Source organism: Typopeltis vanoorti, chromosome 4 (genome assembly GCF_054136105.1).
Source record: "Typopeltis vanoorti isolate ZY-2024b chromosome 4, IOZ_Tvanoo_1.0, whole genome shotgun sequence".
Lineage (NCBI taxonomy): Eukaryota > Metazoa > Arthropoda > Arachnida > Uropygi > Thelyphonidae > Typopeltis > Typopeltis vanoorti.
In genome coordinates, this window is record NC_143552.1 from 81,988,715 (window position 1) to 82,011,710 (window position 22,996).

At 35.5% G+C, this 22,996-nt stretch overlaps 1 protein-coding gene across 1 annotated transcript in view; it reads left to right on the top strand.

Moving 5' to 3' along the window:
- The window catches only part of botv (exostosin like glycosyltransferase 3), a 207,383-nt gene that overhangs the window by 123,483 nt on the left and 60,904 nt on the right, over positions 1-22,996 (top strand). Inside the window, exon 6 of the mRNA XM_090392101.1 lies at positions 49-176. Coding sequence (XP_090248227.1) covers positions 49-176 — 128 coding nt within the window. The remainder of the gene's footprint in view (positions 1-48; positions 177-22,996) is intronic.

Here is a 22,996-nt window from a genome sequence, read left to right on the forward strand (position 1 = left end):
ATGCACAAACTCCCATTGTTACTGTTTACTGTGTTTATTTATTTATAGGTTGTAAAAGCTAAAAAGAACAGTCTAAACAATCGATTTTTACCCTATGATGCAATTGAAACAGAGGCTATTTTGTCTGTGGATGATGATGCTCATCTTAGACCTGATGAAATAGTTTTTGGTTTCAGGTAAATGGCTATATCCTAACTACATTTATTCTTTATCATCTATTACTTTTTCTTCAGATCTGCATAATTAAGTAATGTTTTGTTTAGTGCTGAAGATTCATCTGTGGAAATGCAAGTGTTTTTAAATAGCACTGTATAATGGATTATTATTATAGCATTACATTTAGGGAAATACATTTCCACTTTGTTTATAAAATAATGTTAAGAGTAGTGTTTATCAGAATATGTTAACATCTTCTCTATAAATAATCTTTTTAAGCCCTTAAACCATAGTATATTATGTAGATTTACTCTTTTTTAATTTGTGGTTACAACACTTAAAAGTTATAACCTTAAACTTAGTAGAAGTATACATTGATCATTTTATATTTAGCATCTACCCAGTTGGATAATTTTGAGTAATACAGAAATTTTATGCAAGACAGGAATTCTAAGTGAATCATACTTCAGATGCCACCCTGCACAAAGAAATTAATCTCAGATTTCTAATTAGTGGTCATATGTAACTGTAATTAACTTAAGGAATTTACAGCACATGAAACGGATATTAATTAAAGGAAACTTTAATGAATACCTTCAATATTTCAGCAATGTCATGTTGTCATCTTCAGGAACATACAAATATGGTATGTGCACACAGGCACTAACAAAAGCAAATGAGGAAGAAAGCAAGAAACTGTTCCTAAAGTTATAATGGTGCCCCCTAGCAGGCTAATTGGGTTGTCTTGGCTGTTGGGCTGACGTTCTCATGATGTAAGTCTCCCAAATTTGGGGGTAGTCTCATCATCAAATTCCTGCCATTTACCCTCAAGAGGTGTACAGGATATGATAGTACTACATGAAAAATTTCCGGCATCATTACTAACTTCCTATTTACAATTTTCCTCCAAATCAGTCTATTACTTGTCAAGACTCCAACATTATCAGATCTTATATTTCTATTGTCTAAGGCACTTTGTACAGTATTAATCCACCTATATCTTGGTCTTCCTCTGGGTCATTTTACTGCCAACCTGGCAGAGAACACTTGTTTTGCTAATCTTTCCTCATCCATTCTGTTTAAGTGACCATACCACCTGAGATTAGCCCTGCTAACACATTCCTGGATGCTGACCTCGTTTAAATATCCTCATTTTTAATATGATATTGCCATTGATGCCATCTGTTCACGAATCTGATCTTTCTCAGGACTCATATTTGCGGTCTCTAGTCTTTGGTCGAGTGTTTTACTTCTGACCCGGCTCTCAGATCCATAAGTTAAAATTTGTTTGAACACCGTCTTGTATACAGCTGATTTAGTGTTTCGACTAATTTCTCTCTTATTTCATATGAATTTATACAATTGACTTCCTACCATACCAGCTTTGTTGATTCTGTTGTCTGTTTCCATATTTAATTTACCATCTTCACTAAAAATTGTGCCTAAGTAGCTGAAATGTTTTACTTGTTCCACAGGTTCTCCGTTCACAATGCAGTTAACATTTTCAGTGATTCTGCCTATTTTCATTGTCTTTGTCTTTTTATTGCTGACCTTCATACCATATCTATTACAACAGTTATTTAATTTAGTCAGGGAATCTTGCAGACTTGTAGCGGATTTATTTAGAAGTATAACATCGGCCGTAAAGCAAAGAGCTGACGTTAACATCTCCAATTTTGATATAATGTTTAATGCACTTTCCTTCATAATGTGATCATTATATATATAATAATGAATAACAGAGGGGATAATGTACATCCCTGTCTCACACCAGATTTAACATTAAACCATCTTCCTGTACTGCCTTCAATTCTAACTGCTGACTTACAACTCAAATAAAGACTAAGTATTGCTTGATATAATGCCCCATTGACACCATATAACTGTAGTGTATTAAATAGCTTCTCTCTCGGCACCTTGTAATATATGCCTTTTCCAGATCGACAAAACTTAAATACAGATCTTTGTTATATTCCCATGCTTTCTTGACTATTTGTCATAAAGCGAAGATCTGATCCTGACAGACTCTATTTGACCTGAATCCAGCTTGTTCTTCACCAAGCTTTTCTTCCACAATTCTTCTCAACAGTTTCTCAAGTATACTTGCATAAATCTTACCAGGTACACTCAGTAAGGAAATACCTCTGTAATTCTCATTCAGTTTTATTTCCCTTTTTATATATGGGTACTATGAGAGCTTTACTCCAATTATCGGGAATTCGTCCCTCTGTCCAGGTTTTCTGAACTATGCAACGCAGCCACTTTAAGGCTTTTATACCATCATACTTCAGCATTTCTGGTCGAATATCATCTACTCCTGCTGCCTTTCCACATTTCAAACCTTTGATGGCTTTTTCTATTTCAAGTATGGATATATATTCCTGACTGCATGCCTGTAGAGTGTTTTTTACCACTGTGCTCTCACTGCTGCTTGTTTCATTTAGCAATTTTTCAAAGTAATTACTTCATACTTTGAGGATATCTTTTTCTCCCGTTTTCATGTCACTTTTATCATCTCTAACTCCTTTTACAGCACTCTTTCCTCCATTTCTAAGCTTCTTCAACAATATCTTACCGCCTTCTTGGTATTTATTTTCTATGTTCTTGCCAAAGTCCTCCCATGACTTTTGTTTAGCTAGTTTTACACAATGTTTCACTTTTTTACATTTGTCTCTGTATTCTCTAAGAGCACAAACTGACTTATTTGTCAGGAACTTTTGATATGCTTTCTTCTTTTCCTTCACTGCCTCTTTAACTTCCTGTGTCCACCATGGAGTTCTGATTTGATTATCCTTGCAGACAACGTCACCACATGCCTCTCTGGCTGAATCAATGAGGGTTTTTTTTCAAAGCTTGCCACTGAATCTTCAAGGTTTGGTTGCTGTTCTCAAACTCTTTCATTTTTTCTTCAATAATCTTCGTGTATTTTAGTCTACAGTTCACATCTAAGAGCTGCTCAACTTTTATTTTCTTTAAAATTTTCTTACGTGTTATTCTTTTCAATATGAAATTCAATTTTATCCTGCTCAAGACTAAATAGTGATCACTTCCAATTTCAAATCCTATGTACACTCTGGTATCCTCCACCAGGGAGAAAACATCACTATTAACAATAACATAGTCAATGAGACTTTTCTCATTACTTGCCTCTTCTCTCCATGTGAATTTGTGCACATTTTTATTTTGGAACATGGTGTTAGTAATAACTAGTCCATGTCCTGAGCAAAAATCCAACAGGTATTTGCCATTATTATTAGCTTTGCTCTTTTCTTCAAATTTTCCCGAAATATTTTTGTATGTCTGACAATCATTTCCTACTCTGCTATTTAGATCCCCAACAAGGACCAACTTTTCCTTCTTCATTGTGTCAGTTGCTTTTTCTAAAGCATCAAAAAATTCCTCCACTTCTACCTTAGAAGTAGAACCTTCTGTGGGACCATAGGCACAAATAAGTCTCATTGTCCAGTTCCCCATTCTTATATTTGCCCACATCACTCTACTTGACACTGCCTGCCATTCAAGAAGATTAGCCTTGTATTTAGTGTTGAATACTATGGCTACTCCTTCTTTTCCTTGATTGTCATTGCCTGAATATATCATTTTGTATTTATTGTTCAGAAAGATGTCACCAGTTTTGATCTTTTTTGTTTGTCACCCCTATTATATCTATCTGATATTTATCTAATTTCTGAGCTAGCTCCATTTCTTTGCTATTCAGGCTTCTTATGTTGATAACACTGATCTTTAACTCTGGTGATGTTGAGTTGGGTTGTGTTTTCAGATTTGTTCCAGTAGCTGACTTTTTGCTGTTCACCTTTGTTCCTTGGCGAAAACAACGGGAGCCTTGTTTAAATGGGCAATGCCCCAGCCAGCATGAAATTCTGTCATGTTGTACCATCAGTTTGTATTTTGGTTTAAGCCAATAAGAATACAATTTGATTTGCTAAATCCCAAACTGCCAGCCTATCCTCGTTCGTTCAGTATCTAGGTAGATATCCAACAGGGTGCACCACGAGAAGGTGAGGATTGGACATTAGGTCAGAAGCCCTGGTCGGTTCTCTGCATTCCTTTAAAAGCTATGTGGAATTCTCCTCTCTGTTATATAGCTTAGACCCTTAGTCTCATGCAACCAAATTCGTTGAGGTTTGGGACGTTTTTTAGAGCTGTTGATGATTCCATGCATAATCTTTCGTACTTGAACTTGCTGCGGTGTATTATTTTAGTTTTCTTCCAACGAATTCTATGGCGGGTATCTGTGTCATGGTCTGCAAGCCCAGAGTGGCTGTACTGGTGAAACCTGATGTAGTCTTTGTGTTCTGAAATCCTGATATTCGCTGTCCTGCCTGTTTGACTAAAGTAGGACAATTTACAGCTGCAAGTGACCTGGTATACACCAGGTAGGTCTAGGGGAAGTGGTTGATCTTTGCTACAAGAATTAATGTTCATATGATATGAAAAGCTTTCCATTTGTAAGTAGCGTTAGCATGTTACACTAGCTGTTCATGCCATTCCCTGCATGATTAGTATGCTTGTTCATAATATTATGCAGTGCTCTGAAACTGAGGTTGCTGTCTCTGGAAATATCAGGAAAAACAACTCAGGATTCGAAAACTTTCATAAAGTTACAAATCTGAAATATAAAAGTGTTATAATATAATTTATATTATATAGTTTATTATAATTTTTAATTTACTTAAATGAATACTTTATTGTATTATATAGATTATAGAGGATGATTATCTACAAAAATAACACAGAGAGCACCAGATGGAAAACATATAACCAAATTGACCATATAATGGTACAAAGAAAAAAGAGACTATCTCTTTTGAACATGAGATCAATGAGAGGAGCAGATGCTTATGCAGACCAATTTTTAATAATAGAAATTAAAATAAGACAAATGAACACAAAGAAAGTAATAGACAAAAATAGAATGCATAACATAAACTAAAAAATATGGAAACTAAAAGAAAATATGTAATAGAGGTTAAAAATAGATATGAAGTTCTTATTCAGACCAGACAGAACAAACATGAAAAATTCAGAAGCATAAAAGAAATATGGACAGGTATTCAAAACATATATCATGGAGTCATAGAAAAAATACTAGGAGTATATCAAGAAGGTGGTAAGATATTCTGGAGGTTGTTGAAGAAGCTTAGAAATGGAGAAAAGAGTGCTGCAAAAGGAGTTAGTGATGATAATGGTGACATGAAAAAAAGGTATCCTTGATGTATAGAGTAATTACTTCGAAAAATTGCTAAATGAAACAAGCAGTGATAGCACAGTGGTAAAAAAACACTCAACAGGCATACTTTCAGGAATACATATCCATACTTGAAGTAGAAAAAGCTATCAAAGGCTTGAAATGTGGAAAGGCAGCAGGAGTAGATGATATTCGACCAGCAATGCTGAAGTATGGTGGTATAAGAGTTTTATAGTGGCTGCACTGCATAGTTCAGAAAACCTGGACTGAGGGACTAATTCCCGATGATTGGAGTAGAGCTCTAATAGTGCACATATATAAAAAGGGAAATAAAACTGAATGATAATTACAGAGGTATTTCCCTACTGAATGTTCCTGGCAAGATCTATGCAAGTATACTTGAGAAACGGTTGAGAAGAATTGTGGAAGAAAAGCTTGGTGAAGAACAAGCTGGATTCAGGCCAAATAGAGTCTGTCAGGATCAGATCTTCACTTTATGACAAATAGTCGAGAAAGCATGGGAATATAACAAAGAACTGTATTTAAGTTTTGTCGATCTGGAAAAGGCATATGACAAGGTGGCAAAAGAGAGGCTATTCAATACGCTACAGTTATATGGTGTCAATGGGGCATTATATCAAGCAATACTTAGTCTTTATTTGAGTTGTAGGTCGGCAGTTAGAATTGAAGGATGTACAGGAAGTTGGTTTAATGTTAAATCTGGTGTGGGACAAGGATGTACATTATCCCCTCTGTTATTCATTGTCTATATGGATCACATTATGAAGGAAAGTGGTTTTAAACCTGATATCAAAATTGGAGCTGTTAATGTCAGCTCTTTGCTTTATGCGGACGATGTTATACTTCTGAATAAATCCGCTACAAGTTTGCAAGATTCCCTAACTAAATTGAATAACTGTTGTAATAGATATGGTATTGAAGGTCAGCATTAAAAAGACAAACACACTGAAAATAGGTAGAATTGTTGAAAATGTCAACTGTGTTGTGAATGGGGAACCTGTGGAACAAGTAAAACATTTCAGCTACTTAGGCACGATTTTTAGTGAAGATGGTAAATTAAATATGGAAATAGACAACAGAATCAACAAAGCTGTTATGGTAGGAAGTCAATTGAATAAATTTATATGGAATAAGAGAGAAATGAGTCGAAACACTAAATTAGCTGTATACAAGACAGTTTAAACCAGTGTTCAAACCAGTTTTAACTTATGGATCTGAGAGCTGGGTCAGAAGTAAAACACTTGACCAAAGACTAGAGACCACAGATATGAGAGTCCTGAGAAAGATTAGTGGCATGAACGGATGGCAATATCATGTTAAAAATGAGGATATTAGGGAAAGAACTTGACATTGTAAGCGTCCAGGAATACGTTAGAGAGTTAATCTCAGGTTGTATGGCCACTTAAACAGAATGGGTGAGGAAAGATTATCAAAACAAGTGTTCTTTGCCAGGTTTGCAGGAAAACGACCCAGAGAAGACCAAGATATAGGTGGATTGATACGTTACAGTGTGCCTTAGACAGTAGAAATATAAGATCTGATAATGATAATATTGGAGTCTTGACAAGTAATAGACTGATTTGGAGGAAAATTATAGATAGGAAGTTGGTAATTATGTAAATTTTTTATGTAGTACTATCATCTCCTGTACACCCCTTGAGGGTACATGTCAGGAATTTGATGATGATATAGAAGAAAAGACAAAGAATAGATATCTTCACACAGAAAATTCAAAATTGAAGAAATTAAGAAAAAAATAATACAAGATAAGAATAACATCAACTTACAAGAGAAATGTAAAGAAATATATAATTTAAGAGAAATGCAAGAAAAGATAAGAATTTATTGAAAACCTACTATATGAGGCAGAAATGGCAGCTAATAGAGGTAATACTAAAACATTATATATTATTCCAAGAACACTGACATGCAAGAAGAGGAGATAAAGACAAAGAAGAAAATAAACAATAATGGGTAGAGTACATACTTCAAGGAGATAATGAATAGAGAAAAATCATCATCAAATTCCTGCCATGTATCCTCAAGGGGTGTACAGTATATGATAGTACTACATGAAAAATTTACATGATTACTAACTTCCTATCTACAGTTTTCCCCCAAATCAGTCTGTTATCTGTCAAGACTCTAACATTATCAGATCTTGTATTTCTATTTACTAAAATAAAGAGCCAAAAGGCTTCACTTCGGCAATGCAAAATGATATAAATTAAGTGGATATTAAATCCAACATCATTTCAAAGCTGAATACAGAAACTATAAAATTTGTGCTTCCTATTAGGTTCGGCTAGGGCAACTCGTAGTATGGCGATCAGTGTATTCCCGTAAGCTCTCTGGTCAATTTTCGTACGAAACTTTAAGTTTCTGTATTCAGCTTTGAAATGATGTTGGATTAAATACCAACTTAATTTATATAACTTATATTTCTATCTTCTAAGGCATTTTTTACTGTTTCAATCCACCTATATCTTGGTCTTCCTCTGGGTCTTTGATCCTGTCAACCTGGCAGAGAACACTTGTTTTGCTGATCTTTCCTCTCCCATTCTGTTTAAGTGATCTTAGTTCTGTTAACGCATTCCGGGATGTGTTAACAGAACTTTAACAGTGCTAACAGGTGGCGGGACAGAGCCTCCCCTTTTAAAGACGACATTCAGGGGCTACCCTGAGCGTCATCAGAATTCAAGGAGAACCGGCCTACCAGTTGGAACATAGGAGGTTGGGCACCGGGGGGGGGGGGGGGGGCATAGCCCCAACTATTATATATATAATAATAATATATATATATATAATTCCTGAATTATTTTGCTTATATATAATATAAGCAAAATATATGAATAGGTATCTTTTCAGATCCTTATTCATCTTCACTCAGAAAATTTTCTGACTTGATTCTTCATCAGAAACAGCCATCACTGTCTTGAAATAATGTCATCCTCCATACTGTCAATAGAATTACTAATGCTACACTTTGAAAAGATTTTATAATAATTACAGGTTTCACTTCATTCCATGAACTCCTTACCCATTCGCACACACCCGCAAAATTGTGGCCTCCTTTCTCCCACTTGTAGATTTTTCTTCAAAATTTGGAGATTGCATCCAATTGACCCACTTTTCCCTCATAAATCTTTTAAATGGTTTATTTTTGATACATCTGAAGATTGGAGCGTGGAGGTGAGTCCTCCTAGGATTACATCTAGTTTTGTGTTCATTTTGCGAAGTTCTTAACAGCTTTGGTTTTATGGCATGTACATTGATCTCCTGGAGCCTTTCCCCTTCTTCATTTCTCACAGTGCCATTTCCACTTTGCCTTGTAAGATCTCAGGGGCATCATGTTCTTCCTCACTTGAGTTATCCATAGATGATCTTGGATGTCACGGTCTTTGTCTTCATAGAGTTTAGTATAAAATTCCTGAATTCTTTTGATTATTGCATCTCTATTTTTTATAAGTTCTCCATTTTTTCCTCTTAAAGCAGCTATTTCCTTTGTTCCAACTGATAATGTTCATCTTAGGACCTTCATATTACTATTGTTTTGTACTGTTTCTTTAATTTTCCTAGTATTATATAATCTAAGTTCATGTTTCATCCTTTTATGTATAGTTTTACAAATTTTTGCATATTCTATTTTATTGCTGTCATTCAAATCTTTTTTTTCATATCTCTTTTCTTCATCAGATCTAAGGTTTCCAGTCTTAGTTTTTTCTCTCTTTGGTGTCTTTTTACACCTCCTATTTCTAGTGCACAATTCAAGATAGATTTTGTTAATATTTCATTAGCATCATCGATGGTAGTAGCTGTGTTTAGCTTTTTTAGTTCATTTTTGAGTGATTCTCTATAACAGCTTTTATTGTGATAGAGGTTTTGTAGATTCACTAAATTGGACTTTTTTCTTATGAGCTTATTCCATTTCCATTTTTTGTTGATCCATACTTTTGCCCTTACTAGTCTGTGGTCACTTCCTGTATTAAATCTATTAAGCACTTCGGTATTATTTATTATATATCTTCTGTTGGAGAGGATGAAGTCTATTTCATTGTGTTTATTCATTTGGGCTTCTCCAAGTCCATTTTCGGTTGATTTTCTTCTTGAAAAAGCTGTTCATAATAAAGAGGTTATTTTCTTCTGCGAATTCAATAAGTCTTTCTCCTCTTTCATTCCTCTGTCCAAAATCCAAATTTGCCGATGGAGTTCAGATGGTCATCTCTGCTTCCAATCTTGGCATTAAAGTCACCCATTATAATTATGTAGAATTCTTTAGAATTATTTAATGTGGATTCTAATGTTTCATAGAAATCTTCTATCTCTTCATCTGGATGGTCCATAGTTGGGGCATATACTTGTATAATTTTCAGTTGGTATCTTTTATTTATGAAGAGACTTAGTTCAGCTATTCTTGGTGTTATTTTATTAACAAACAGGACATTGTCCTTGATTGTTTTATTTATTAGGAATCCTACACCACCAGTTAAGTTTCTGTCACATTCACAGTGGTAGAGTAGATGTCCATCTTTTAATTGCATGTGAGAGCTTCTTCTTCTTATCTCTGAAAGGCCCACAACATCACATTTTACATGGTCCAATTCCTTCATCAGTTCTTCCAATCTATCATCATCCCGTAGAGATCTGCAGTTATATGTTCCTACTAAATATCCTTCTATCATTGTGCACTGTAGGTGGACTCATTGTAGCTAGTGGAGACTGTAGCATATTTTTCGACCTAGACTCTCTGCCCAAGTCCAGGACGCGTCCCTTTTTATGCTGGACGATGGACTAGCCAGTATGTAATTTTCCTATTTTATTTGTCATTTGCATTGTCTTCATTGGGAGGTATTTGGCCTTATAGCACCACGCTGGCCAGACGGATTGGTGCCTCACAATAGTGCATAAGATGAAATGACATAGCATAATAGGAAAGATTGACCCCTAGCCCTCGAATACTCTAATAGCATTGGGGAGTAAGGAGCAAGAAGAGAAGAAAGAAGCAAGGAAGGAAGAGGAGGGACCAGTCTAGAGATAATATAACAGATGTATATTACATGAAGTAAGGCACGGTCCAGCATCAGATACTTCGGGTTTGCCATGCCCGTACTCACCCCTGGGCAAGGCCCCAGGAGAAGATGGAATTATGGTAGACTTCTTAAAACTGGGAGGAAGCCTTGTCATCAAACAGCTGACTAAACTCTAATAAATGCCTAAAACAGAGAAAAATCCCAAAAAATTGGAACAGTTCACTTCTAATAATAATTTTTAAAAATGGCAATAAGGAAGAAATTAAAAACTACAGACCTATAAGCCTACTCCCCACCATATATAAAGTTTCACAAAAATTATAAAGAATAGAATAAAATCTAAACTAGAGGGAATGCAATCCTGTGAACAAGCTGGATTTAGAAAGAATTACAATACTTCGGACCATATTCACACATTAAGACAGCTCATTGAAAAATCAATTGAATACAATAAACCCTTATATCTGGCCTATATAGACTACGAAAAAGCATTTGATTCAGTTAAAACATCTGCAACACTAAAAGTACTTGAAAACCAGGGAACTGAGAAACCATATATTGAAACACTAAAACATATTTACAATAATGCAATTTCTGTAATTAAATTATATAAAAACAGTGAAAAGTTCCCAATACAAAAAGGCATCCAGCAAAGCGACACCATATCTCTCAAATTATTTACAGCTGCACTAGAGGAAGTCTTTAGAAGCCTTGATTGGGAAACAAAAGGAATAAACATAAATGGAGAAAGGCTGCATCATCTGAAATTTGCAGATGATATTGTCCTAATAGCAGATAATCTTGAAGATCTGGAAGAAAGGCTAAATCAGCTAAATGAAGCCTCCAGAGTAATTGGATTAAAAATAAATAGAGAAAAAACAAAAATAATGATGAATAAATATATTAACCATAGAACTGTCAAAGTTGAAAACCATGAAATAGAACAAGTTACTTCATATGCATATTTGGGCCAATTGTTATCCTTTGAGGAGTGCCAAAGAAAAGAGATTGAATGAAGAATTCACCTTGGATGGATGGCTTATGGGAAAATGAGAGACATATTCAGAAGCGACATTCCTATGAGTCTAAAAAGGAAAGCTCTCGACCAGTGCATACTTCCTGTTCTAACATATGGAGGAGAAACATGGACTTTAACAGAAGCCCTAAACAAAAAGCTGAGAACAACACAACATTGCATGGAAAGAAGCATGCTAAAAATAACATTAAGCAATAGGAAGACAAATACCTGGATAAGATCTCAAACAGGTGTCATGGATATTGTAAAATGCATTAAACAGGCTAAGTGGAGATGGGCTGGCCAGATGCAGTGATGGGAGATGGACTAGAAAAACAGCAAAGTGGAGACCAGTGGATGGAACAAGACAAAGAGGAAGACCGAGAAGAAGGTGGAGGGATAAACTGGAACAAATTGCAGGAGTGAGATGGATGGGAGAGGCAGAAACCGAGTGGTCTGCAAAATCATGGGGGGAGACCTTCGTCCAGCAGTGGACTGAACCAAAAGGTTGAAGAAGAAGAAGACATTGATCTCATACTAACAAATGAGGTTTCTGACATAAACTGCCAGGACGTCCAGACCAGGGTGAGGAAACAGTAAATCCAAATGTGATAAAAGCAATATGGATGGAACACTACCAAGAAACCTTTAAGAATGAAAGCAATAACTACCTAATAACAAAGCCCCACACTAACTCAATGCATGACACCTTGATGATCCTTCCATCAAAAGTGGAGAATGCTCTAAAGCAGCGTTTCTCAACGTTTCTAAGCCCAAGGACCAGTAAAATGCCTAAAACAATTCTACGGGCCACTAAGTTACAGAGGCATGGCTGGGGGGAGGGGGAATACGATCTGCCCCGGGCGGCACATTTTTTAGCGTTTAAAAAATCTTGCCATACTGTCTATAAAACAGCAACTGAGTAATGAAATAGACTTCGACAATGTCATCGACGATTTTGCAAACAGAAAAGCAAGAAAAATAACATTTTAGAATGTTGGAATTAAAGTTTTACTTCAAAAATAAACATTAGTGTTTTTAATTTATTTCCCTACACGTCTTTTGACTTTTTGTAATTTTTTTAAAACTTTATGTAGGAATTACCAACATTTTGGAAAAACTATGCCATTTATAACATAATAAATCTAAAAGCATGTTTTGAATACATATGAAAACATAATTAATTAAACTGGAAGTAAACGATTAAGTGTATCATCATTGAACAAAGTTTTAATTTTTATTAAACAAAAAATAATATGATATAATTATGTTACTACTTACTTTTAATGAGATGGCTGAGCTTCTCGGCCATTGCAGAGTTGCTGGATATCTGGCTCAATATTGGTCGACTTCAGTTGAAAATCTGCGCACACATAGGAGTTGCCACGAAGATGATTTTTGTATTTTGTTTTTATTTGAAGGAGTGATGAAAATCCTTTCTCACAAAGATAGATTGTAGAAAACTGCATGACGATTTTCAATGCTTTTTCAGATCATTTGGGAAATTCACTTCTCACTGAAGGCGAGACCTCAAATTGAGCCAAACAAAGATCACTGAATTGCATTTTAAGTCCACTGTGACTTGAAAGCTCAATTAACTGTTCTTTTTTCGATAGCGAAAAGTCTTTCTCCTGACTGCAAGCCTGGAATGGATCGCGAACCCACAGAAATTTTTTATAAAAGTTATTCGTAAAATATGTTTCAAAATTCCGTTTCACATTTTTGAGGTTGTCACAAACCTTTCCAGAAACTCAGAATCAATAAAAATATCATTTTCCACTAAAAAGGATTCCAATGTTGGAAAAGGTGCAAATTGTCTGTCTTTTACATAATTAATCCATAAAACCAGTTTTTTCTCGAATGCCTTTATTTTGTCGTAGGCATCAAGAACAGGTAAAGAATTTCCCTGAAGGGAGAGATTTAGTTCATTTAATTTCAAAAAAATGTCTGAAAGATAGGATAGTGTTGATAACCATGCTTCGTCAACAAGGAGTGATGCAAAATCAGAATTACATTCATTTACAAATAATAAAACTTCGTGCCTTAATTGAAATAACCTTGTTAGTACTTTGCCCCTGGAAAGCCAGCGAATTTCAGAATGAAGCAAAAGTTGTATATATTCACTGCCCATTTCATCGCAGAGAACTGAAAATAACCTGTTATTTAGCGGTCGAGCTTTAATAAAATTAACTGGCTTTACAGCATTGTATAGCACAGTTTTAATTCTGGTGGTATTCCTTTGGAGGCTAACGCTTCACTATGTATAAAACAATGTACCCAATTCATATCCGGAGCTACTTCCTTAACCATAGAAACAACCACTATGCCTGCCTGTAAAGGTGCGAGTTCCATCCGAACAGAAGCCCATATATTTTTTCCACTGGATCCCTTTGTATATTATGTAATTATTGAGAGTGTGAAATATTTCTTCTCCAGTTGTGTTTGGGATGGCAAAGTTCTACAAAACAGAATATCATCATGAATGTTGTTATCATGCGCATATCTTACGTAGCATATTAAATGCACATCATTTGTAACATAAGTAGTCTCGTCTATTTGTAACCATTGATATGGGCTCTTCTTAACTCTTTCGATTAACTGAGATTCTACGTCACCTGCCATATCATTAATTTCACAACCTACAGTGTCATTTGAAAGAGGAGTCAAATCAGCATCTTTTAGTAACTTGTTGCCAAACATAGTTTTTATAGCTGGAAGTAGCAAAGTAATAAAAAAATTTATCTGATAGAATGAGGTGTCCCTGTTTTTGCTATGTGCAAACTTAAGAGATAGGATGCTTCCAGTGCCTTGCTATTAATGGAACCCATGGCCGAAACTATATCTTTCCCATGATTTAATGTCCCTAAGCATCGCTGAAAAAATTCAATTGGCTTATTTTTCAAATCACAATGTTTAGTTTCTAAATGTCGTCGGAGTTTTGCAGTTTTCATGCACTCGTTCGAACAACACTTCTTAATACAAAACACATTGAGGTTTCTGTTCGCTTTCATCTCCACACCAAGTAAACCCGAATTCCAAATATGAACTGTTATATTTCCTACTGTATTTTTTCTTTGATCTGTTTGATTCTTCTACTTTAATAGTATCAGATTTACTCGTTACATGTCACAGCACGTGTATCACAATTAGGGTTAGCCTAATGTTTCATTTGCTCTTCTTTTCAAAGTACTAGTTCTGAGCCACTTTTCCATTATTAAAAAACATTTCCGAAAAATATATAAATACTGGGGTTAACTCACGACAAACTTTTTCCAAGTATCTCTTAGCATTTCTGAAGATATACTGAGCCTTGGTTGAAGGAGGGAACCTTTCAATAATAAAAATCAATAAATAACAAGCAATTTGTTGAAACGTGGATAACACGTGTTCACTTCAAATCTGACAAAACAGCAAGGGAAGGCAGAAGCAATAAAACTATATTGTTGTTCACTTCACTCCTCTTTTATTATTCATCATTCTGCTGCTAAATTTGTAGCGGCAGAATGATGAATAATAAAAGAGGGGTGAAGTCAACAACAATATAGTTTTCTTTCTTCCGCCTTTGAACATTCTGACACTGTTTGTTAGTTTTTTTTAAGTCTCCATTTGATTTCAATAATTTTTACTGACTTATTCAATTTTAATTTGTTTTGTTTGGATAATTAAAAAATATATATTTATTTAATTAATTTAAGTCTGCCTGGGGACCACTTGTCCCATCATCGTGGACCACAAGTTGAGAAACACTGCTCTAAAGCAAATGAAATCTGACAAAGCACCAGGAATAGACCAAATTCCATCAGAACTCTGGAAAGAAGGAAAACAAACAACTTTAAAATTCCTTACCACACTTTTCAACAAAATCATTAAATCAGGAGAAATACCAGAAGATTGGAGAACAGGAATTATCATACCAATTTTACAAGAAAGGTGATAAGAAAAATTGTGAAAATTACAGACCAATCTCATTACTCAGCCATGCTTGTAAATATTTACAAGAGTATTACAGAACAGAATAAAGAGCACATATGAGATCATTCTTAGTGAAGAACAGGCAGGATTCAGGAAGAATCACTCCACATTGGAACAGACTTTGTAATACAGAGACTAGCAGAATTATACTGGGAACATAACAAAAATATATCTATTACTGTTTTATAGATTTTAAACAGGCATTCAACTCAATAAACAGTAGCTTTATTAAGAATATTAAAACAGAAACAAATTGATGAAGATACCCTAGACTTCTTAGAAAAATATTATAGCCTCACAGAAACAATAATTAAATTCAACAGTATAATAACAGATAAAATAAACGTCAGTAAAGGAGTAGCCCAAGGATATCCCATCTCCCCATGCCTTTTTAACATCGACCTAGAGGATGTGGTTAATCAAACCTTGGAAGGAGAAAAAGAGGTCAACCTAAATGGTTATAAGCTTAATAACATAAAATATGCAGATGACATTGTAATAATAGCGGACACAAAAGAAAAGATAGTGAACCTGATAACCAAACTGAACAATACAGGTAAAGAATAAGAATACAGCATGACCCTAAATACAGACAAAACAAAAATCTTGATAGTTGGAAAAAATGAAGAAAAAGTAAACTTCTCCTTGAATGTAATAAATTTAGTTTAATCCTTTATCCAAGTGTGAGCAAACAAAGTTTGCGCCTGAAAATATCTTCAGGACTGGGGTAAGGTAGTACAACACCGGGTAACTCGCAGCAAAGGTGGGTCAAGCTCTCATCACTCCTTGTCTCAGTATCTCCCATAATGCAAAGCACATCTCCTTGCGGACATGTATACTGCTATGCATTAAGAGAAGGGCCACTACTCATACCGGTTTCTACCTTTATTGAGGTCTCGTCAGTGGGAGCCAGGCCCAGAGGTGGAGATACCAAGGCAGAAGCAATGGAGGTCATCTTTACCTATAGGAGTTGCCAAAAGGTGTGCCACCTTATTATTAAATTACTCTGGATTTAGAGAAAGATGTTGAAAGATTTATTTTCACTTGGTTAGACTATAATAAATTTAGTTTAATCCTTTATCCAAGTGTGAGCAAACAAAGTTTGCTCGTTTGATTCTCCTTGAACGGATCAACAATTTTACAAGTAAAACAATTCAACTATTTAGGAACAGTAATAACAGAACACTTTGATACCATGACCACTATTAAACATAGAATATCGATTGCATGGTCATCATTTAATAAGCTAGGAAAAATCTGGAAAAATAAAATCTCCAGACCTCTAAAAATAAAATTATATAATGCAATTATAATACTCACTGTGATATATGCTTCATAAACTTGGACACTGAAGACAGAGATATGAAAACTGGAGACTCTCGAGATGAAATGTCTCAGAAAAATAAATAAAACAAAATGAGCAGAAAAGAAAACAAATGAAACTGTAAGACAAGATCTAAAATATACAGACTCATTAATAGAAAAGATCAAAAGTAGACTATTTCGGTGGTACAGACATGTCAAGAGAATGCCATCAAAAAGGCTACCCAACTCATTCTGTATGCAAGATTAGAAGAAAAAAAAGATAAAAAGGAAGACCAAGAACTAAATGGATAACAACTATAAAGGTCAACTCTAGATTACAAACATATAGACAGCTCACCAGCCATGCAAGAAACTGAGACTCCTGGAGGTTGTTGTGGAAACATGGAAGACTCAACTCATCCCGGACAGAAGAGGACAGTAAGTAAGTTAAATATAATTGATGTTATTTCTTTATTTTTGAGAGTGTTGTTAAGTAATAATAGTCATAACTATTATTACGTAATATTATTTCAAAAGTGTTCTACGTTATGCCACCGATGCATATGAGAAAAATAGCTGCCAAGACATCAATGTTGAATAATATTAATATGTGGGATTTAGTGTGATGTGGCATGTGTTTAATGTATTTATTGGCAAGAGTGAATGGTTTGTGGTACAAGAGTGAGGATGGAGAGAATATTTGTCAAAATGTTCCATGAATGACTGCAATAAATGTGAGTCATGTCGGAAACCAAAGAATGAAGTGACTAATATTAAGAATATAAGTCAGGATGTTGAAAGTGTTATGGAGAATGTGATGGAAGCAGTGAATGATAATGCAAGAAATATGAGAGTTTGAAGGAAGTAGATGAAGGTAATAATATGGATGATGAGATGCCACTGTGGAAAGAAATTGCATGCTTATGCAGACTCCTTTACAGAACAAAACATGAAACTTCAGTAACTGGAGAAACGATTGGCATGTGGTATAGCAGGAGGGGAGAAAGAAAGAGTGAATGGTAAAAGCATAAAAGTGTAAGATATGAAAAAGTGATGAAAGCATGTTTCCCAGGTGGGAAGATAAAGGATGTTAGTGAAGCTGTAAGTTTGCAGAAGGAAAAAAGGAATTAATTGTTTTTGCAGGCACAAATGATTTGAAAGATGAGAAATATCCAATGAGAGTGGATATGAAAGAGTTTTTGTTGGAAAAGCAAAAATGAAGAGTAAGAAAGTGAAGATTGTAAATCTGCTGCCTCGGCATGATAGGACAGAATTGAGAAGAAGGGCTATGATTGTCAATGAGAAGATTATGTGGGAGGGATGGTGTGCAGTTTATAGATGTGTAGAGTGAATTTCATGGACAAAAGAGTCCTATATGCCTGATAGACTGCCCCTTGAATGGTTTTGGAATTAGATGCTTGGAGAAAGTGTTGCTCAGTTAGTTTGGAAGTGCAAAACTAGGGAAACTAGAGAAATTGAGAGGGAAGCAATCAAGCATGTGTCTAGCCACTCCTGGGACAAAATGGGTGTGATGCAGAAATGACATGACTGTGAAGAAATAGTCACTTCTGGAATAGATGAGTATGAGTGCAGGAATGATTGTGAAGAGCTGGGTGCAGTTCCCGGGTTTCACATCTGCATGAACAGGTAATAACGTTATGTGAGGGTAAGTGTGGGCCCATGGGAATGTCGAAATGCATGTACACAAAGGTCCAAAGTATCAGAAATAAAGGAGAGGAGTTCTTGGCATTAGTCAGCTTGACTTGGCCAAAAATTATTGGCATCAGTGAGATCTATAGTTACAGGAATAGAATGTAATGGATATTATATTTTCAGAGAAGATGGAGGAAATAGGCAGGAGGAGAGGGTATTATTAATGATAGCTGAAGAACTTCAACCAACAGAAACAGAAGTTAAGGAAGACTGGAGATCTGAAGGAAATGGTTCATTTGCAGCTGTCTGGTGTGAGAGAGACCAATAGGACAAAATATATTGTTGGTTTCTGCTATAGACCTGGGGATCCAGAAGATGTGGATGACATGCATTAGCAGATTAGCACAATGTGTGCAGGCCAAGCAATTATCATTGGAGACTTCATCTGTGGTGATATAGATTGGAAGGAGGAAAGGGCATATGGCAAAATGGAATTTATACAGTTACTAAGGGATAATTACCTGAAACAGCATGTGATGGAGGGGGGGGGACCGGGGATTTGGGAGTATTGTATCTGGTAATAGCATTAGGAGATCTATAACTACAGTAGCAACTCTACCTCCAATTAGGGAAATTGACCATGCAGTCTTGTCCTGGGAAGTTGCTCAAAATGTGGAATTTTTAGTCAAGAAAGGATTTATGTGGAACTACAAAGCTGACAATTATGGCAAACCTCTGAGGCAACTGGGATCAGTGCCATGGCATAAGAAGCTGCATAGAATGAATGTCATTAGTGCGTGGGGAAGTGATCAGGGATTGTTTGAGTGAGGTAGTATCAGTATCCATACCCAGGGTTAGGAGAGTAAACAGAGTAGGAATTAAGTGGATGAATAGCAACATAAAGCAGAAGCTGCAAAAAAAAAAGCATTATAGAAGGAATATAAACAAAAAGGCTCATGAGCAATATAAAGCACAAGCAAGAAGGGTAACAAGTATAGTAAAGAAGGCTAATTCAGATTTTGATAGAAAATTAGCTAAGCAGGCTAAAATAAACCCAGATTTGCTATTCAGCAAGTAAGAGAAAGAATGATTATGGAAGGAGAACTTTACATCATGCTGATAGTAGGAAAGTGACAGAAGCAGAAGAAATAGTTCACTTGATCACTTTGCAAGGGTATATCATCCAGGTTGTGACTTTGCAGTTATTGATGTGACAGAGACTGATGTGAGAATTGTGGTAGATGAACTGGAGGTATTCAGTATACTGAAAAATATCAATGTGAACACAGTGGGCCTAGACGGTATGTCAGCTTGTATGCTACAAGAATGTGCAAGTGAACTGGAAGTGCCTCTAATGAAGTCATTTAATCTAAGTATCGGCTTTGGCAAGGTTCCAAGGGAGTGGAAAGAGGGTAAGGTTGTTCCATTACATAAAGTTGTCTCTAAGGCAGAAATAGCAAATTACAAACCAATTAGTATGAGGATTGTTTGATAAGTTTGTTAAATTTCCAATAGATGGCAACCCAATTCATTCATTCATACCAGTGTCGGCACGTATCATCTTTTTCATGACCTCTGGCAAAATTTTAGCCACGTGCGACGTGTAGTTCTCATTTGGCAAACATTTAAAATGACTGTTCTCATTTTTCATTAAAATGAATAAAAATGAGTTTTGTGTGCAGTGATAAAACACTTATTTGAAGAAGTGGATGGCCACGCAAATCAAAGCCAAGTTAGATGCAGTTCATGGGACTCTGCACCAGCATTAAAGACTATTTATTTTTGGATAAATGAGTTTAAACATGGTCGAAATGATTGACAAAATCCATGGTATCGTTATGGAAGACCACCAAGTGAAAGTGCGTGAGATTGCTGAGATTGTAGGCATCTCAACTGAACGGGTGTATAATGTCCTGCACGAAATATTGCACATGAAAAAGCTGTGTGCGCGATGGGTACCACAATTGTTGACTGTCGATCAAAAATGCATGCGAAAAGACATTTAAATGCAATGTTTGGCAATGTTTAATCGCAGTTTGCAGGATTTTTTTGCGTCGATTCATGACTGTAGATGAATCTTGGATCCACCACTACACAGCTGATTCCAAGCAGCAGTCAAAACAGTGGATAATGCCCGGTGAAAGAGCACTGAAAAAAGCGAAGACCATTTTGTCAGCTGGGAAGGTGATGGCCACTGTTTTTTTTTTCGGATTCCCAAGGAATTATCATGATAGGCTATTTGGAAAAGGGTAAGACAATAACAGGAGTCTATTATGTGTCATTGTTGGACCGTTTAAAAGAAGAACTGAATTAAAAACTGCCAAGATTGGTGCACAAAAAGGTGCTCTTTCATCAAGACAATGCACCGTCCCACACATCAGCCGTTGCAATGGCAAAATTGTATGAATTGAGGTTCGAATTGGTTCCACATCCACCATATTCTCTGGACTTCGCCCTGTTTGACTTCTTCTTTTTTCCAAACTTAAAAATTTGGCTCGATGAGAAAAAATTTTCTTCGAACGAGGATGTCATCAAGGCTGTCAATAACTATTTTGCACAATTTAACAAATCTTACTTTTGAGATGAGGTGAAAAAATTGTAAACTCACTGGACCAAATGTGTACACCTCAGTGGAGACTCCTGTCCTGTCAAGTGTCTTCTCACTCCAGGAGATTGATTACCATGTGTCTCCACCATGTCCTATTCTGCACCTCTTTGCTGCATTCCTCATATGAGAGATAGGTCCAGTCTTCTATATTTTTCATCCACTCCAGTCTTTGTCTTCCTCTCTTTCCCTCAACAGTTCCTTCAAGAAGTGTCCTTTGTAGGCAGTTATGTCTCAGAATATGTCCAAAATATTTGACTTTTCTCTTTTTAATTTCTTTCATCAGGCTCCTGTTGACGCCTGCCATCTCTAGTACCTCTTCATTTGTCTTTTTTTCTTTCCACGATATTCTCATAATTCTTTGCAGCATCCACATTTCAAAGGCCTCCAGTTTTTTCTCACTCAGATTGGAGAGTGTCCATGTCTCTACTCCATATAATAATGTAGACCATATGTAGCATTTGGAGATTCTTAGTCTTTTTTTCAGATTTAATTCTCTAGATGTTAGTAGATTTTTCATACTGTTGAAAGTTGACCTTGCGATTTCAATCCTTTTTCTAATTTCATCTTCTGTCCTGCCATTCTCTGTGATCAAGTGTCCGAGGTATATGTATTTTTGCACCTGTTCTAATTTATTTCCTTTTATATCGATGCATATTTTTGGTATTTTCTTTTCTCTTGAAGTTATCATGATTTTTGTCTTTTTAAAGTTGAAACTGAGGCCATACTGTTCGCTATACTTGAGGGTTTCATCTATAAGAGTTTTGAGGTCATATTTGTTTTCAGCTAGAAGAACCGTGTCATCTGCATATCTTAGGTTACTAATATTTCTGCCCCCTACAGTGATTCCTTTGAGGTTACTAATTTTATTAAATATTTCTTCTATGTATAGGTTAAAGAGAATCGGAGAAAAGACACAGCCTTGTCTCACACCTTTCTGAACTGGAAATTCTTCTGAGGTATCTCTATTTATTCTCAAAGATGCAGTCTGTTCCCAGTAAAGATTAGTTAATAGCCTAATGTCTTTTCCATCCATGCCTATTTTTGAAAGGATTTCAATTAATTGTTCATGTTGGACATTGTCGAATGCCTTTTTGTAATCTATGAAGCAGAGGTACATATCTTTTTGTTTTTCTAGATATCTTTCTATAATGGTTCTGACATTGAGAATACCTTGTCTTGTACTTACATTTTCCTTGAAGCCACTTTGTGTATCATTTATTTCTATGTTTATTTTTCTTTTATTTCTTTCAAGAATAACGTATAGGAGGACTTTTGATATTGACTGATGAGGCTGATTGTCCTGAACTCTTCACATCTTGTAGCTTTTGTTTTTTTGGGAATTGTAACGAAAATTGAGTGATTGATATCTTTGGGTAGAAATCCAGTCTCGTATATTTTATTGCATAATTTTGTTAGAAATTTCAGTCCTCCTCCATTGAGAGCCCTCAACCATTCTGCCAAGATGTTATCTATTCCTGCAGCTTTATGTGGTTTTAGTTTTCTGACGGCATTTTCAACTTCACAGAGTAAAATGGATGGTCCTTCTAAATCAGTCTGTTCAGGAATATCATTTCTTTGTTGTTCATATAATTTCATTGTGTATTCAATCCATCTTTCCATGATTTCTTTTTTATGCATTAGAATATGGTCTCTTGAGTCTAATGACACTTGCATGGTTTGCTGTATTTGTCCTGCTTGTCATTTCTCTGATCTTTTCATGCATTTCTCTGCTTCTGTGTTTTCTATCAAGGTTTTCTATATCTATACATTTATATTTAATCCATTCCTCTTTGGCTTTCCTGCATTCTTGTTTTATTTCTTTATTCATGCTTTTATATTCAGGTTTGTTCTTTAACTTTTTTCTTTGTTCCATCAACGTCAGTATTTTTTCATTCATCCAAGGTTTATTCCTTTTCCTTTTTAATTGTGGGAGTGTATTTTTGGCTGCTTCATTGATGCTATTCTTGAATGCTTGCCAGTTCATGTTAATTTCATCAATTGGCATTCTATTTTCTGTGTGAGTTGTG